The sequence below is a fragment of the Lepisosteus oculatus genome, chromosome 6, assembly GCF_040954835.1.
Source record: "Lepisosteus oculatus isolate fLepOcu1 chromosome 6, fLepOcu1.hap2, whole genome shotgun sequence".
NCBI classification, from domain to species: Eukaryota; Metazoa; Chordata; class Actinopteri; order Semionotiformes; family Lepisosteidae; genus Lepisosteus; species Lepisosteus oculatus.
Genome location: NC_090701.1, coordinates 10,392,233 through 10,410,248, shown reverse-complemented (window position 1 = coordinate 10,410,248; position 18,016 = coordinate 10,392,233). Strand labels below are relative to the sequence as shown.

Sequence of the window (18,016 nt, the reverse complement as noted above, 5' to 3'; positions counted from 1 at the left end):
CCTGAGTACAGAGTTCCCCTGCTGCCCTTCCAGTTTAACTAAAAAAAATGTGTGCAGTTCTGACTAAAGCAACGATTTGAGTTGTACGTTATAAGGCTATAAACTGGTGCATTTTGTAATCAATTAAATTATTTTAGTGCTTAAAACTGTTCACTATATTATAGAGCTCCACATGCACTTACTGTACACCTTCAAGTTGATTGGATCTTTTTTTGGAAAACAATGTACACAAAGTAGAGCAGAGGACATCATTCCAATCTTAGTAATTTTCTTGTAAAGTAAGCTATCTAGTGAAAATAACAGAAGTCTGAGGGGAACTGCTGCTGAAATTTCTCATATTGTGTTTTAAACATTAACTGTACATTTTTTTTACTTTACAGTTTGTACAATTAAAAAAACATTAATTGAAGATAAATATGCATTTAATGGCTTGTTAAGGACATGTTCTTTAACAATATAACACAGATAATACATGTAATAGTCATTGCTGTCATTTACAGTATATTGCTGATGTTACTCTTCTAAAGCAGATGAAACTTTCTTTTCAGTTAAAGAGAGGAGCTACGTAGTTTCTGAATAATTGCCTCGAATCACAGTTCAGCTAAATTTTCTGTCTAGAAATATACAACCATTGATTATATAAAACTTTAAAACAAATATAGCTTACAAAGTAAGTGTACATATTTTACAAAAAAAGGCACAGGATAAACAATAGATATCCTTAGCTTCTTTGGGGAAAAGGCTGCCAGCAGCCCTCTACTGAAATGTTACCAACAGGGTGAGGAATACAGCACCTTTTCAATCACTACCACATGGAGCACTTGGCTTGCAAATCAGAAGTCTTTCACTTAAATTTGTAAGTGCTCAAGAAAAGAGCTTCTCTCCTCCACTGAGAGAATTAAGCATACAATGTTTAGATAGACAAATAAGGCACTTTTGTAACGGCTACATTGCTGGCAATGTTGGATTCTCACAATTCTTCAGAAATTAGTAAAGCTTTGGAACATAATACATTTTTTAACATTTCTTAGACTTCCACAGACATAACTTTAAGACAGACAATGCAGTGTGTCAGGCACCTTGGAAAATGGTTTCTCCTCTCCATCTGACTGTCAATCTGTGGACATTCTGCTGGCTGAGATACTGTCAAACTAGACTTTCCTGTTATACAAACAACCGTGTCACACGCAAAACATTAGCCTTTCTTTCCATTTCTTCAGTAATTTGAAGTGGAATAGTGCCATAAAGCCAGCAGCTCACATACTGTAGGTGAGAAATCAAAAGACTTCACAGTTACCCTAGTTTTTTTAATAACATAGGTCTAAATACCTTAGTTCTGTATTAAATTAACTCTGATTAAAAAAGGTATTGCCAGTACGTGTCCAGAAATAGGCTGTGTTTTTGATGCACAGTTTGCACAGTTTTGCATGAGGCCTGAGGAAGGATAGCAGAAGAGGGGCAGCCACTGCACCAGTTCTCCCCTAGAAAGCAAGGTCAGGCAGGTCAAAGGGCATCTTCATCTGCTGCTGCACTGGCTGCCCTGGCTGCTGACTGATCGGGTCGTGCTGTAGCGCTTCTTCACAATCATGCTGATGTAGGCCTTCATCAGCTTGGCAACATCGACCACCTGCAAGCACACCACAGGACACTGTCAGTGGTCAAAGCGGGCTTCCCCCTGCTCTGAATAGCTTCTTACTTTTACTACGCAGTAATGGAACCTGCTGGAGGCTGATGCACCTTTGCCGACCATGAAGGTATATTCAATTGTCTTAATATAACAGGAGAGAAAAACAGTATGATCATTCTTAAAATGATTAACTGGCTTGAAGATGTGGATAGACTACTCTCACCAGGACTCCGGGTGTACTGCTTTATCCTTTTAGAGTTATGGGGTGTAATTGAGAAAGGGAAGCTTGCATTATAAATGTGAGAAGCAATGTCTGTGATGGGAATCTTGCTTATTTAAAGCCCCTTTGACAATCCAACACGATTCCCCCAGTTTTCATACAAGTGGCACTCAAGAGGAAGGTATTCATTTCAACGATGCACAGCGGTAAAATCTGGTTTGCATTGCATCTCAGGATTCACTGGTACCCTTGCAGGACTCGACTCGCAACATGAAATTGCATTTTGAACAATTACATGTACAACTTGGAAGATCGCAAAAACACTCTTACAGAACAAGCAAAAAAGTCTGAGCTACAGTACAGAGGCGAGTGACTCACGTACCTGGCTAGTTTCGAAAAGAAGCTCTCTGTCCTCCACTGCGATTTTATACATGTTTGGAAGTGGAGCTCCAAAAGATAAGATGTGTTCATACTGGAAGACTTCCAGAGGCCTGGGTTCCCCACGCTTGTACAAAGAGATGGCTTCTGCACTGACTCCCAGCCACAACTCCGATGGAAATCCACCTTCCCTGGACTGGAGAGAAGTAACAGTTCCATTGGTAATAATCACTTAAAGAAGGAAACTAATGCTTACATATACAATAAACTGAAATTAACTGCCTGATCAACTCTGAAAACTGCAACATTTATAGAAAACAAGCACTCCTTACATTATTTTACATATAGTTTGACGGGGGAAGAAGTAATCAGTTTGGAGACCAGTAGAAAATAAAAAAGGATGACTGAGGTGATTTCTGAAAAAAAGCACCTTTGTTGTCTTGTTTTCTTGGTGACATCAGCTGTCATGATATATCAGCTCTCTTTACAGAGACAATCTAAAATTTGAGTGTAATACCCTGCATTACACGCATATACACTCATACCCTATACCTAGGTCAATTTAAATAAGTTTCATTTAAGTTTTAAATAAGCAATAAAATGTAACAGGATGTTGGTAATACTAGAATAACTGCCTGATCAGCAATATTGTATCACTAAAAATTCATTACTACGACATAATTAATCTAAAACGAAATACAACTTAATTTTATCATTTCACTGTTGGCAAAAAGTACCAAAAATCAAATGACAAACTGATGCAATAATAATTAAGTAACTGATTTATTTAGCTTTCCTGGGAAATATATATGGCTTGTTTAAATTCAATGGGCAGTTGCAAAGACGTGACACATTGTTCTGTTGGTGGCACTGATTTCTCAGCAGCGTGACCTATTTAAAATTCTCGAAATTTAAGTAGCTGTGATATTCATGTATTACAACTGTCAGTGGCTCGGAATTAGTTTTACCTGTGGTGACACTAATTATGCAATAGTTCAGTAACATCATTAGCCACACAGTAGGGAGATATTTCTTGATATGTTTCATACTGAACAGCAGTTTCTTAATAATTTTTTTTCAATTTGCATTACTGCTTGCAGTACCATGATGCCTTTCATTCCACAAGATCGCAGAGTGGACCCCAATTAGGAAGAGACCTACTCCACTCTCCACTGAAGTGTGGCCACTCAACACCAGCAGACGCACCGCAGAGCATGTCAGGCAGAGGAGTGAGGGATTATTTCACGAGCTGCGTTAGCTGCCAGATTGTGCAAAGCCAGAGTGGAAATCAGCCAGCACACTGGGGTTTACACCTCTGGTCTGCTGAAAAGTGCCATGGCATCTTTACTGACCAGGTCCTCTGAATCTTGCTTTGACAGCTCATCCGTGGGACAGCATCTCCTACAGCACGGTGTCCCTGATCTCCAGATGGATAAACGGGTTTCCTTCACTAACTGCGGAGAGTTGCTCGCGCACATTTTCTGTATCGAATGCGGTGGGGAACCAACAGTGGGGAAAAGCTCGCATGCAGTGGCCCATGCACTTTATTTCAATGCACCTCTTAAGTGTGTTCAGCTCTTCTGCTATTTTGACGTCTGTCAATTACATTTCAATACTTTCACGTTACATCACTTTCATTCCTTTGATATTCACGTTTTTATCATTGCAATTTCTAAGGCAGAAGTGAGAGTCCCGTCAGCCATTGATGAGTGGACCACGGATCGCAGGAAGCTAACCCTATGTTTCCCTTATTCTCAAGTACTGACCTACCGTCTTCTTGAAGACTGTGGGGGCTGGCAGGAACATAACCCCCACAGGTGGGCGGGCGAAACCTGAATTGATAATTGTCGACGGGGGTTGGGGGTGGGGGGTTTACGCTTACCTCCACCTCAAACAGAGTGGATCCATAACCGGGCCACTCCTTCACCAGGGCCATGTACTTCACCATGGCTTGCTCCTGGGTCATGGACTGGAGCTTCTTCCACTTCTCGAGGACGTTGGTGCGGGCCGCGACGATCTCCTCCTTCACCCACATCTCCAGCATCTGCTCCTCCTCCAGCCTCTGCCTGCTCACCGAGCCGCTCCGGAAACTCCTGCGCAGGGTGCCCTCCAGGAAGCTGGCCCGCTTCTTCTCTGCCCGCTCGGCCGCCGGGGCGAAAGTCTTGGTGGACTGGTGGATGCGCGCCCGCAGCCGGCTCATGGGGTAGACCTGCTCCATCTCGGGGACGGAGGCCTGCGCGTTGAAGTCCCCCAGCAGGTACTGCAGGCGCAGGGCCGCCAGGAACTGGAGGGTCTCCTCGGGGGCCGGGTAGTGGCCTCGAATGACCGCTTCGTGGGCCTGCGAGACGACGGGCAGGGAAAAACAGTTCTTTCAGGGAGACGCACGTATGCATTACATGGCTCGGAAAAAAAGACACATGGGTAGGGAAAATATGATTGTCACATACATTCAGAAACAGCTACCTGAGATTCGATCTGGTGACCCGGGCAGTATGGGATAAGGCATTTCCCATAGGGGTTTTCACTATCTGAAGACCCATCAGACAAATTTACTCATCATCCTAACCACTCTTCTCCATTACAGACTTAACTGTACCGGAATCATGGAGAAAAAAACCTTTAGGTGCTATCAGATCACATGCAGGACCCATATCTAAAACACCATCTCAGACTCCAAGTGCTCAAGATACATCGAGATCCACTGAATGACTGTAGGTCTGGCTGCATTGAACATTAGAAATTTTATACTGTACATCTGTACCTCTAGGTAACATCATCTTTTATGTTTTATTTTTATTGTTCATTCTTGCAAAAAAAGGCACAGTTTTGTTATGGTAAAGATAGAGTCAGTTCATTGTTTATTGTAACTAAAGAGTGGGTGGAATGGTGGGATGGGGTGCTGTCTGCATGGAGTTTGAATGTTCACACTGTATTTGTGTGGGTCTCCTCCCACAGTCCGAAGACATACTGGCGGGTTAATTGGCTTCTGGGAGTGTGAGTGTGTGTGTTTGTGTGTGCCCTGCGATGGACTGGCGTCCTGTCCAGGGTGTACCCGTTGCTTGCTAGGATAGGCTCCGGTTCCACAGTGACCCAGAATTGGATGAACCAGTTAAGAAAATGGCTGGATGGGATGTAACAAAAGAGTTTATACAAAACGTTTTTATTCACTTCACATGAACTGACTGTAAAACCAACATTTCATTATTTTGCATTCATTTTTTTTATTTTCTAGATGTTTGGTTTTCCAAGAGTGGAAGAAATAGTAAAAAAAAAAAGGCAGTAATTTGGCTTTGTGAAATGTCTCTTTTAACTAAGTTCTTTTCTTACCTGTTCAAACATGAATGCAAATTCCACACTGTCTTTAGGCACATTATCCGTATCCAAGAAGCAGTAGAGTTTGAAATAAAATTTCCAACCCTTGTTACTTTCTTCCTGGTTTCCTGAAAGCCTAAAAATATAGAAACACAGAATCCACATATAAATAACTGAATATATTTTTGCAATGTCATTCTGTACGTTATAAGGCAGAGGTAATATGCAGTGCAACTTCCTTTCAATCAAAATATATCAAGGCAATAAATAATCTGAAAAAGTTATTTTTTTTTCAACACAGCTCACAAAGCTAAAGGAGCAGTCAGCGGGTAAATGAAAATACAACTAAAGAAAATGAAATGTGACATCACACTAGTAAAATCTCCTCTGTGTTAGGAAAGCAGATGGCTGAGAGTATGAACATGGAATAGCACTTTGTATTGTGATACTGAGACATAATAAAATAAGGATTGTCTCAGTTAATATCTTTTGAAGTTAGAGTTTTTCACATACAGTATATAGTATGTTTTGGGTGCTCTGTGGCACGTATATCTTTTGTATAAACATGCAGTGTATCTTATATACAATCAAGCATTCCAACTGTAAAGGAAACCATTGAGAAGGGAAAAAACGATGTTGTATGCATCTATTAAAAGGGGAATTGGAATTAGGCTATATACTGTAGACGAAACCTGAAAATAAAAATCATTAACCTTAAGAAATGCAATAGCCTTAAATACTGCAGTCTACCAAATGGGGCTCATTACTGACTAAAAAAAATATTTCTGGATAAAAATACGTCTGAATCAATAGGATTATTTCAGATCGACCACATGTACAGTATCTCACTTAATAAATATCAGTACACATAAGAAATAATGCTTTAAAAAGTTCTTGAGATTATTTTTGACGAGATAAAATTACTTTCCAAGGTAGAAGGCTAGGATTTACTTTTTCACCATAAACCATATACCGAGCTGACAACTTCTCGCGCACAATCTTAAGTATATTTACTTTTCAAATTTGGACAGGACATCGGCAACAACAGTCCTGCTCTCAATGGCCTTGTCGATAGTGGCATTGTGCTCAAACAGAGCAAACATGTTCCTGCTGTCTTCCATCGCCAAACCGCGGATAAGCTTCTCCACCACCTGCCAGGGAGAATCGTGTTATGAAGCAGAAAGCAAACTTTTTCAAACACAACACTCTCATTATAGCTGCACTTTCACAGAGGTGATTAAATCTAAAGGCAGAAGTCACACATTGACTGTACCAGAATGATCGCATAGAGAAAGCTGCTCAGACAGAATTTCAATCTGCAGGAATATTTTTCTCTTAGAAAAGCAATGCACCTTTTTTTTTATTTCAAACTAATCCGTCTTCTAATACTGACACTAATCCCCCAGCTGTCCTTTATCCCATCCAAACCAGTTACCAGCAATTTTTTTTTCTAAAGCAAAAAAGAAAAAAAAACTCTAAAAATCTCTTGCCCTTACATTTTATCTGAAACCACAATTCTTCATCCATTCAAGCGTTTCTGTCTCTGTTTATTTCTTTGTATAGAATTCAACATCTCAAAAAATAGACAGAACAGGCATCTACTGTACATAAAATCAACATTACTGTTAATTTGAGGATTACCTGCTATGCTCCTAATATTTCCCGCTAATGAACATACAAAAAAAATCCTTTTATTTTCTCAGGTATGATATGGATTGAGAAGAAAATGATCAAAGCAGGTCTCAGAAAGCACCCTATATCCACATGTCAGAGATGCCTCCTTTTCCACCAGTCTCTGTTTCCAGGTTATCCAGAAAGCTGATATTTCCATTAATCACTAAATACCTCTGAAGTGCATTTCACCAGGAGAATTTTGAATGCCAGGTAGAGAAGCTGTACAATTTTTCTTCAAGTTACTAAGAATACATTACCCATTTTGTATTAAGTTTTTTTCCCCCTGAATCAGAGTATTCCTTTTTTAAGAGATATATTAAAATGAAAAAAAAAAGACTCATGAAGGTGGAGACACGCTAGTAAATGCCACAAAAAGTACAAATCTCCAACAAAAGTGACATAAAGTGTCCTCTTTGGTCTGAGGTTGTACACACAAACAGAGCCAAACTGCTAGGAGAGGCCTGCAGAGCTACAAACTGATAAATGACTTCTGTATTGATCTCCGACAGCCCGTGCTCAGGCAATTGATTCTCCTGGCAATGACTCTCTCCTTGCCTCACCTCTCCAGCAGTAGTGTGGGAGTTGATGGTGATCTTGCAGGAGCCTCCTCCATGGCAGTACACAGTGGTCGTCATTTCCTGCCTGCTGATGATAGCTTTTATTTCCTCCTGGGATGGCACAAACTCCCGCGTCTTGGTCTTTTTCAGAGACTCGTAAGTGAAGGCTGCATACTTTTCCATGTCTGTCCCCGGGAAGAGCTCCCGAGTCCTGTCAAGTAACAATAGATATTCTGTTGTTGAACAAATTCCTAATCTACTGTATGTGGTTGATGCAAACTCTTTCATGGGATTCTTGGATGAATTTGTGTACAATCCATTGGCACCTTCTTTTTATCATCTTCTTCTGTTCTATACATTTTATGGAAAAATTAAACTGGCAAAACACTCGAAGTCTAAATGATTTTTCTCAACAGAATATTGTCGACCCATCTGGGGCTCTGAAAAACACCCCTACCAACTCTTTAAAAGACAGCGAATTTCCAGAACATAATGTGCTGACATGTCAATATCTGAAGCAAAGCATCTTCAGTTGCACGAAGGCTTAGTTTGCAACAAGCGTCTTTTTTTTTTTTAAACATCCCCATTCATCTTCACCAGATTCTCCCGGGACGCCCCCCTACCTCTTAAGGTGGAACTTGAGGTACTTGAGGATGCCCCGCGAGGGGGTAAAGGTGCAGCTCATGCAGGCCAGGATGTGCCAGGCGCGCAGGTTGCCCACGCCCCCAGGCTGGGCCGGCCGGGTGGTCTGCTTGATCAGCTGGCAGTACAGCTCGTCCCGGAGGGGCCGCAGGTCGTGGCCGGTCTGCAGGATGCCCTGAGTGATGGGGATGGGGTCTCCGGCCGACTCCAGGTGCTGCAGGGAGTTGAAGACTTTGACAGCCTCGTCCTGGAGCGTGGTGTAGCCCTTGTCTTGCAGCACTGCGGAGGGGATCATTTGGGAAGAGGTCAGATGTGGGTGCCTCTGCAGATTAACACTTTTGTCCACCACCCAGGCAGCTGCACTTCATCCCTATCCTCCATGTTTCTAGACATGTATTAAGTAATACATAAGTACATACAGATGCACAAGATACTGCCACCCGTAATCTGAACCACAGCTGTTCACGAATTCACTTTGTTAAATGTTGATCGCTCAAACTATGATCATCTGTTGATTACATACAGTACTGCAACACAGTACAGTACCTTTGAAGATTGATGTACCCTATTGAACCGTAGTAAAGAGTAGTCCATATAAATAAGCTCAGTTCAGAATTGGGTGTTAATACTTTCTGTACATCGGGAGAGTCACAGACAAAAGTATACAGTAGGTGGGGTGCCGGGAAAAGTAGTTCCACTCCTTGTTCCAACAGACAACAGAGTTACAAAGCTAGATTTTTATGATATTATTGCAAATACAGTAATCAATAAAATAAGAAGCAAAGGCTCTAATGGCTCCTTACAATATGAGTTTGCCTTCTCTATGAATTTGATTGTAATGTTGTGAGGCATTTGTGTATATAGACTTTATCTTCAAAATTAGTTTTTCATGAGGAATTCAAAAACACCAGACAGAGAAAGCACCGATAACACCACTGTAACTTGTTTTCCACTGTTGTTTGAGAAGGGACTCACAGTTTAAGCTGATGTCCCCATACGGGAGTGGCAGGAGTGGTGAGTGGAGAGGATGGTGGGTGTAGCGGAGGATGGGGTTCCTCTTGTATATCTGCTCAACTACATCCGCATTCAAGCAGTTCTCCTGAAAGAAGGAAACATAGGGTGACCGTCAACAGAGTGCGCATGGAGCCAGGGCTTAAAAATTCACAGGACAGATTCCAAATGTTCTTTTTTCCTACAGACGCAAATTCTGCAACCCTGTACTGGAAGGCAGGTTTGAGTGTTTCATGGTTCCGAATGTAGGAGAAGACTATTTACAATGCAAACACCTTAATTATGAAAATACGTTTGAATCCTCTCTTTTTCAAATCTTTACCATTCATTTAGGTTTTTTAGGGAAATTATATACAGAAACCCGCACTTTCTCAGACCTATTTAAAATCTTGGTGACGAAATAAATTAACTGATAGTGTAGAGACATTTCACAAATTTTGAATTAAGCGCAAAATCGCAAAACTTTTGTGAAAGAAACAGAAGATGCCATGCTGTAGCAAACCCCTGGTCTCGCCACAGACGAGAGAGAGAGTTCCCACAAATTGTGACGTGATGTGGCCCTTCCTGCTCACTAGTCACTGTAATGACTAATGTGATGTATGAGCGAATAAGTACAGATTGTGCAGCAGATATTTCACAACAGTTTCCAACGTGATCCGCATGCACACTTAACAAGTAAGCCTTGAGGTTGAGAGCAATATTTCTATTAGATTTAAAAAGATGATTTAAAAAGCATGCTTGTTTACAATGTAACAGGTCTGTTTCACCTCACCAGAAGCTGAGTTGAGAATATGGCGCAGCGCATACCTGGAAATTGTGTCTATTTCGTGATGTAAATTAGAGGTTTTACAAGTCACTGCGTACATTTTACTTTCCACTGTGTGGTTTGAAATGCACTCATCAGTGCTGATTCTTTCTAATCCCGAAATATAAAAAGAGCATTGCAGTTCCCCTTTAAATGAAACACTGCCTGCCAACATTTGCATTTTACTGCCTGGATACAAATGTACTTCACAGGGCAACACATTGAAGACCATGAAGAATGAATGACTGCTCCAAGAAAAATGCAGTATACTTAATACTTTTTAGGAATGTGTGACGTAACAGGGAAAAAAATTGACAAAGGACACATTGTCATGATAAAAGTACACATGCTGTTTCTTATGACTATAGCACACCAAGATACAGTATCGCCCTTCAAGTGAAGACTTCCATGTCCTGTTCTCAGACTGATTCCTCACCTTTATGTCTTGAATGAGCTGCTGTGTAGGAGTATCAATGGGAGCTTTGGTATCGATGACATTCTGGATAGTGCTGGACCAGCGCGTAGCCTCATTCAGAAGTTTGGTGTACAGACGATAGCAGTGCTTACGGCCGTACACCGTCACATTCCAATAGCCTGAGCAACAAGCGGAAATGGGGGAACAGAAGGATGTTTCATTTACACAGCAGTTCTGGTTTTTAAAGTAAAGTAATGTCCTTTAGTATAAATAAACAGTCCTGTGTTCTCATGAGGAAAAAAATCATAATGGTTTCTCTAATTAATCTCAGGTTTCTGGTCCCTAACCCCAAAGTGTATTGGGGACCTCCCTGTATATCCTTTCTACAAAGAAAACAGCAAATCTTAGTTGGCTAGGTGGGAAAATGCTTCTTCACAGAGATTTTTGGTAACATGCCCTGAATATTTACACATTCATGTGAAATCTCTAGCCTATATGCAGCTTTACTAAGGATCTTGTAATTGGTTGCTTTGAGACACACACACACACAAAAAACTATGCTAAAGATTTCCTGATAGCCCTCAAAATTAAGGGTACTGTATATTGTCTGCATTAAAAACTGACAGATTTGAAAATCACAAACTACTGTATCTCTCTCTCTGTTTTTCAAAGTTTTTTGATTCACTAGGATTTTCAGGACAACTATAGTAAGCGAGGACAAGAGAATCCAGTCAGAGGTTCTCCTTACATACTGTGGTAAAGACGCACACATGTTAAGCAGATCTCTTTCACAAACCTGTTTCTTTGAAGACCTTTTCGTCGGGTGGGACCACAGAGCAGAGGCTGTTAAGAACCAGGGTTCCTAGCTTTACTGCGTTTCTCTCCGAGCTCTTGTAGTAGTCCAGAGAATTGTGTGTCAGCAGAAACCAACGTTTTTTTAGTTTCAGTGAGGCCTTTGTACTGTTCTTCATCTCCTTGTGGAGCCATCCTGTGGAAAAAACGCACACGCGTGTGAGCCTAGCCAGAAAACCCACCAGCATTTAAGTGTAACCTTTCCTGAGAGCATACAGGAAAGGGACATTTATTAATAGAGGACACTAATACTACCAATGTATTTTACCAATGTAAAACAATACTTTATTAGATTCCTCTTTTTTTAAGAAGCATAAATGAGCAGTGTGACAGGGACAGTCTGACCTTAAAATGTTCATTATTATGATTATAAATGTTGAAACTTTATGCAAAAATCCATCAGACTAGTAAATAACAAACTATTCTGTATTGCAAGTTAGCCACGTCCTCTAAGGGAACACAGTTCTTTGAAAAATTTAAATGAAATTTTCAAACCTCAATACCACACTCTTGAAAGCTAAACATTTTTAGAGATTTTAGAGAAGTGTGACAAAAGGATGGACCAGGCTGAAAAAGCAGCGTAGGCTCCATGCTCTCCTGCTGGTCAGCTGCGAGCAGCGTCTGTGCCGCCTCACCTCTCACGATGAACTCCTGCCCCTCCACTCTCGTGTCTCCTTTCGACCGCTGCAGCAACGTTATCCAGTGGTGCATCTCCTCCGGCGTGTCCGCATTGCAGTGCAGGACGCGGTTGGCGGTGATGATCACAAACGAGTTTGGCCTGGACGAAGACAACCGAGGGAGAATTGAAGAAGAGCCCCTGGAAACAGCCCTCAGCCCCAGCGATCACCCATTCAGACAAATCTATGGAGCTGGTCAAAGCTGGTCTCACAAAGAGACTGAACAGCCCTTTGTCATTTACTGTGTCTGAACACAGTGAATTCCAGCAGTGAATTCCCTCATACTAGGGGTTTCACAGTTAATGGTTCCCTTACATCCTGTTTCTGGAGGTTGGCTGTGAGCTGTGGGATGGCAGCTGAGTAGGGGATGTGTTTATTTAGTGTTAAAAAAGGAAAAGGGCATTTTAAACATCCCAGCACTTTTGGGATCTGCCCTTTCTATGCTTTCTTAAGTTTAGAAAAGAACGTTCTTCTATAACAATAAGAAATGTTTTTTAGAAATTACTTTTTATTCCTTGGGTTGTGAAGAAACTAAAGGAAATGACTTATGTTAATGCATCAGTGAATATCTGCTTGCTTTGAAATAGTAAGGTTTAGAAATGTGAGAGAAACCTACACTTAGAGCTACTGTAGACAGTGCAAAACATTATAACAAGTAATGAGTTTTGCATTTGAATAGACAGAAAGTTTCTTACTCGATAAGTATCTAGTAAGAAAAATGGTCACTGTTAAAACAATCCTAAGTAATAAACAAAACAAACATGCTTGACTAAAGACAGACAATGGCGACAATTAGATGCTAATCCTTACCTCTCAGGATTGTCAGAAGCACACACTGAATCAATAAGTCCTACATCAAGGGTTCCCTAAACAAAAGCAGCAACAAGTAATTACCACATTAGTGCCTAACATAACATTTCACCACAATTTTGTTACTCAAGAGACTGTGAAGAGTAAAGATAATCCTTCACAGAGCAAAATGCTGCGACAAAGCACTGTCAAAATCTGCCTAGATTTGCACTGGCATAGTAGTGCTCCTTTAACAGTGGTGAAGTGACTCACCGGGAGGAATTTAGAGTATTCTTACAAAACCCAAGTGAGGCCATGAACCAGCAAGAGTGATTCAGCCAGCCGAGAACAATCAACATTGTTTTGCACTTCAGTCCCTTTCTATCTGAAGGATATTGTCTCTTTCAAGCCAACAGCAGACCTACCACTGCATTCTGGGGGTTGGCCTGCTCGTCATGCATTTCCCGGATCTCCTGCTCTGTCGAGCCATGGACCTGACTCAGGACGCTGAACCACTGACTGCAAAGCACAAGAATGGGAGAAGAGGCGACGGTAAGGCCAGAGCACATCTGCGTCATGGGGAGGGGGTGGCGTTCACACCAAGCAGCGATTTGATTGAGTATTCTGGTCACTGCCTTATGTTCTATGTTTACTCTGCACAGATGCAAGCACAGGCTTTTCACAACAGGGGCTCATAAGCAAACATGTCTGCAATGTGACAAAAGCCCCTTTAGATGACTGCAATGAGGGGAGCAGAAGCTCAACGTGGCTTGGAAGCCCATGCACAGTTTGAACAGACCTCTGCACATTCACAGTAATATCCTATGCATGTATCCCATTCCCTTCCTTGAAAAGAGTTATGATTAGAAACAGTTATTCTCCCTAAGTGGTGTGCTAGAATTTGTTCAGCTTCCAAGTGCAGTGAAATGTCACGTTCTCTTTAATATTCTGAGTTTTCCTCTTGTTTTAGTCTGCTGTCGGCATCAACCTCTCACCAGCCAAGGAGTGATATGAATTGCTGTCCAGTGCAATTATCCTTGTTATATCCTAAGAGAAAGCCATTCAGTGTGTCTGATGGCTTTGTACAAACAACATTATGGCCATGCTTTCATCCTGCTTTTGTTCAACTTCAAACACAAATACCTCTCTCATTCACAGAGCTAAGCCCCTGGTGCTATCTGAAACCGGAACACGTTTGTCTAGGTGGAATATCTCTCGAAACAAAATCCATGATGTGAAAATTTATTGTAAAGTTTGCAAAACACAGTCTGGGAAATGACACAGCAAACTGCACTGTGCATATTGTTGCCTCTTAATTATGTTAAATTAGAGTATTTCAAATATTTTAACATTGTTGTTGAAAACAGACTGATACTAAAACCATTAGCACTAGTAAAATGTAGTTAGCTACATTCAGTTTGAAAACCCCCCGCAATCATATAACACTGAACATCAACACAATTTAAAATCTGTGCATAGCTCTAACAACGTCAACTGCATATTAAGCTGCTCTAATGTGTATCTTAGAAATTTTGAATTTAGGAATGTACAGGATGTATTACATGTCTAGATATCACTTTTAAAAAGAGGAAATAATAGTAATACACTCTTATTAAAACATAGGATATAAAAACAATTCAGTTTCAATTCAGTCTTGTGTACTCACAAGACACATATGATCAAATCCATATTATGAGACTGTTTGGTAATAAATACAACCAGTGAAAAATCTGGTTTAATTCCCTGATTGCTGAAATTCGATCAAATGAAAATATTTCATATACCATCTGGGAAACATAGGCTTATAAAGGGCTATAAAGTGAAGCTTCATTCAGCTGAAGAATAATGCAAGCCCAGTTAGAATTATTTATTTCTTATTTGACACTGTCAGCAAAAATGACATCCCATCTTTCCTGTGTGTTTTAATGAACAGGCTCTGTTGTCACTGACAACACAGTGAACGCTCAACCAGACTGAAATCAACTGACAACTGGACAGCATGATTCCCTAATGGTGCGGAGTTCACAGAAAATGGTCGCACGGAAGCAGATGCAGAGTAACATCAATTTAGTTGTGAAAACAACACATCCAAATAGCTACTACCACCAAGAAGATGAATGCTTTGAGATAGGCACTCTGAATTAGACTGGATTGGATATTTTTGAAGAAGAAAACATAGGTTACACATAGGTTACTGGTATGATACATGCTAAAATTAATAGAATTTTCACAGGCAAATAAAACTAAAAAAATAGAAAACACGGAAAAATAACCTCAAAAGATGAGATTTTTACAGTATATTTTCTGAGGATCACTTATTTATATTTTAAAAATAAATACTGTATTTTAAATGGCAACTACATTTTGATTTCTTTCTGACAAAGGTGTTGGGTTTTCCCCGTGTGTCTTGTTTAAGTGGTGCACAGAAGATACTAGAGTAAAACAGTGGTTACTGCATCTTTGATTGTGTACAAATAAAAAGTAACCTGGTGTTAGAACATGGAAACAATAGATAACCACCCATGAGAAAACCATGCTCTATTTCAGTACTAAAAAGCTTAGCTTACTGTACATGCAAGGTTTACACACTTTGATGAAGTACCAACATCCAATGGAGAGCACAGGCACAGAGAGGAGATAAAATCAATAGCCTTATAGCCTTACACTTTTCCACAACAAGTTGGCTGAACAATTTCGTTGCAAAGGAAGACTGGAAAACATTAGTAGCAGCACAAAAGTGAAGACTGTCTGATCATGTCTTTATGTGTAACACCAGAACAATTCTACTTGCCTCGCGTCTTCAGCAGATTCAGCAATGAGGTGATAGGTGCGCTCCGGCATAACCACATCTATTCCATTCTCCTTTCCGGTGTTATCAATAATTTCCCTGAATTATAAATAGAAAACAATCTCGGTGGTTGGCTTTTACGATGAATTACAATGTGTAAATGTCTCAGTGAAACACAGTGATTAAACAATTCTGTAGGCCATATGTGTTGCTCTTTCCAAACGGGTGTGATTTCAGTCTAGCTGTGTTTACAAAACAGCACTGACGGTGCACACAAGATTACCAGATCCACACCTCCACGCTCGAGGCTTGTGTCTCTTTGTAAATGTAAACATTTCAAAACTCCATTAAATTCTTTCCAAAACATCAGACTTGAGGTAACACAATGACAGCAATCCTTTCTTCCCTAAAGCGGCATTGAGTTTCATAAAATGAACTGTAGTAATGAGCTTTTAAAGGAAGTTGTGGGTGGTGTGCTGGGGGAAAAGGGCTCTAATTTAAAGACCAGAAATGCTGCTCTAGAACCAATCCAATCAATTTTCTGTTTTGTAATGACAGGGGGGCGGGCGAAAGGAGCCGCCGGCGCTGGACTGGAGCCCTTACTTGGCAGAGCGCACGTCGAGCGTGCCCTTGAGCTTCTCCTCGCCGTCGCTGTCGAAGTACATGAGCTTGCTCTGGCGCAGCACGAACCAGCGCCGCTTCCAGTTGCGGCGCGAGAGGGTGGAGGAGCCGCCCCCCTTCTTGTGCAGCCAGCCCTGCTTCAGCGCCTCCTGCTTGGAGCGGAACCACAGGAAGGTCTCGTCCTTCAGCACACACCAGCGCCGCTTCCACGTGTTCATCAGGCCACCTGCGCGGGGGGAGGGGGGGGGGGCGGCGACAACAGGCTCAGTGCGGCGCACGAACCGAAACGAGGTATATCCCTCCCAGCCCGCTAACACGCCGGATAACCCCAACTTAAACATTGGAAACTGCAGGCTAAAAATGAAGAGGAGGATATTTTGTTTTGCTAGGATCACCATATCAATATCACCATATCAGAGGTCATGATTAAAACCACATGCCAAAAGGAGAACAGGGTTCCAAGGCCTCTCCTTCTCAGTTACAGGTATAAGCATGACTGCTTTCCTGGTGTCCTTCGGAAAACTGGCCTCCGATGTGGCAACAGTCCGGGAAAAGGTTGAAGCTATTCAAACTAACCTGGTAGTGCAAGGCACCCAAGGCGCTGGTCTTTTTTGTCTGTGGTAGAACGTAATATGCCTAGAAATGGCTGTATATCACTTGTGTTGTATTTCCCCCTCCCCCCCAGTTCATGAGTTTTCAAGCTAAGTGCTATTCCTAACACAACAGCTTGTGACTGGTGGAGCCAGGAAATGTGACTTCTTATTTCTGTTTGCTAAAGCAAAGTAGTGAGACGCTAATTCTTCCCCTCTGTCACTTCCTCTAACTGGGACTGTAGGAGTTCGGGGGGAGAAGTGCCATATGTGCCTGATGAGCTCACCAAAACAATCATGGCCGCCTCGTGTTTGTAACCTTTTTTTACATTCTAGTAGTTCAAGAGTCCACCGACAAAAGGATAGACAAGAATATAAAAAAGTACAGAGTACTCCCCGAGGCCATATATTCGAATACAATATTCGTAATGGCAAGGCACTGTCGGCTGAACAATACCATCGCAGAACACCTCTGTCAGTACAAGGTCACATTTACCTACAGGTACAAAGCTGCCCTTTTGCTTGTTTACAGTTTTTATTACAGCTTCTGCATTGCCACCTAGTGGTAAATGTCAGGGGAAGTCATTTAATTCTACTGCGGCAAACCCTTTTTTTTTGTTCCTGGGACTGGGAAGATGAAAGAGAGCAGCTACTTACACAATCCTACCATTGGTTTTATCTCTGTTTTTGTCAGTAACATATACATTTTGAAAAGACATTTGTTATGACCTGTTGTCCACTCTTATACAAACATTAAATAAACCATTTCCACAGACATGGGCCACTTCTTAAGAGCCCCTCAGCCTTAGACACTAACTACACCGTTTCGCTGCAAAATCCACACAGTGCTTGAATTCAGTGCTCCAGGACATAATGTATTTGAAAGAGAAAATGTGTGCCTGCCTAGCAATAAAAAGTGTCTGAAAGCAAATAAACGCAGCACTTAATCCTTAATCTTACAGATCTAATTAGCTTCATGTGAACTAATGGACTAATCATACTCAACATTACTTTGCCAGACATAACAGAGCAGCAATCAACAAACAGAATTGGGGTTC

General features: G+C 41.3%; 1 protein-coding gene across 1 annotated transcript in view; it reads right to left on the bottom strand.

Moving 5' to 3' along the window:
* Positions 1 to 404: 404 nt before the first annotated feature.
* myo10 (myosin X) overlaps positions 405 to 18,016 on the bottom strand; it is a 133,960-nt gene continuing 116,348 nt past the window's right edge. Inside the window, exons 27-41 of the mRNA XM_069190954.1 lie at positions 16,351 to 16,594; positions 15,751 to 15,846; positions 13,385 to 13,478; positions 12,981 to 13,036; positions 12,129 to 12,271; positions 11,438 to 11,629; positions 10,663 to 10,820; positions 9,386 to 9,509; positions 8,392 to 8,689; positions 7,772 to 7,979; positions 6,552 to 6,688; positions 5,553 to 5,673; positions 4,108 to 4,563; positions 2,230 to 2,421; positions 405 to 1,627 (exon numbers count right to left, since the gene is read on the bottom strand). Of these exons, the coding sequence (XP_069047055.1) occupies positions 1,517 to 1,627; positions 2,230 to 2,421; positions 4,108 to 4,563; positions 5,553 to 5,673; positions 6,552 to 6,688; positions 7,772 to 7,979; positions 8,392 to 8,689; positions 9,386 to 9,509; positions 10,663 to 10,820; positions 11,438 to 11,629; positions 12,129 to 12,271; positions 12,981 to 13,036; positions 13,385 to 13,478; positions 15,751 to 15,846; positions 16,351 to 16,594 (2,630 nt within the window). The 3' untranslated portion in view covers positions 405 to 1,516. The remainder of the gene's footprint in view (positions 1,628 to 2,229; positions 2,422 to 4,107; positions 4,564 to 5,552; positions 5,674 to 6,551; positions 6,689 to 7,771; positions 7,980 to 8,391; positions 8,690 to 9,385; positions 9,510 to 10,662; positions 10,821 to 11,437; positions 11,630 to 12,128; positions 12,272 to 12,980; positions 13,037 to 13,384; positions 13,479 to 15,750; positions 15,847 to 16,350; positions 16,595 to 18,016) is intronic.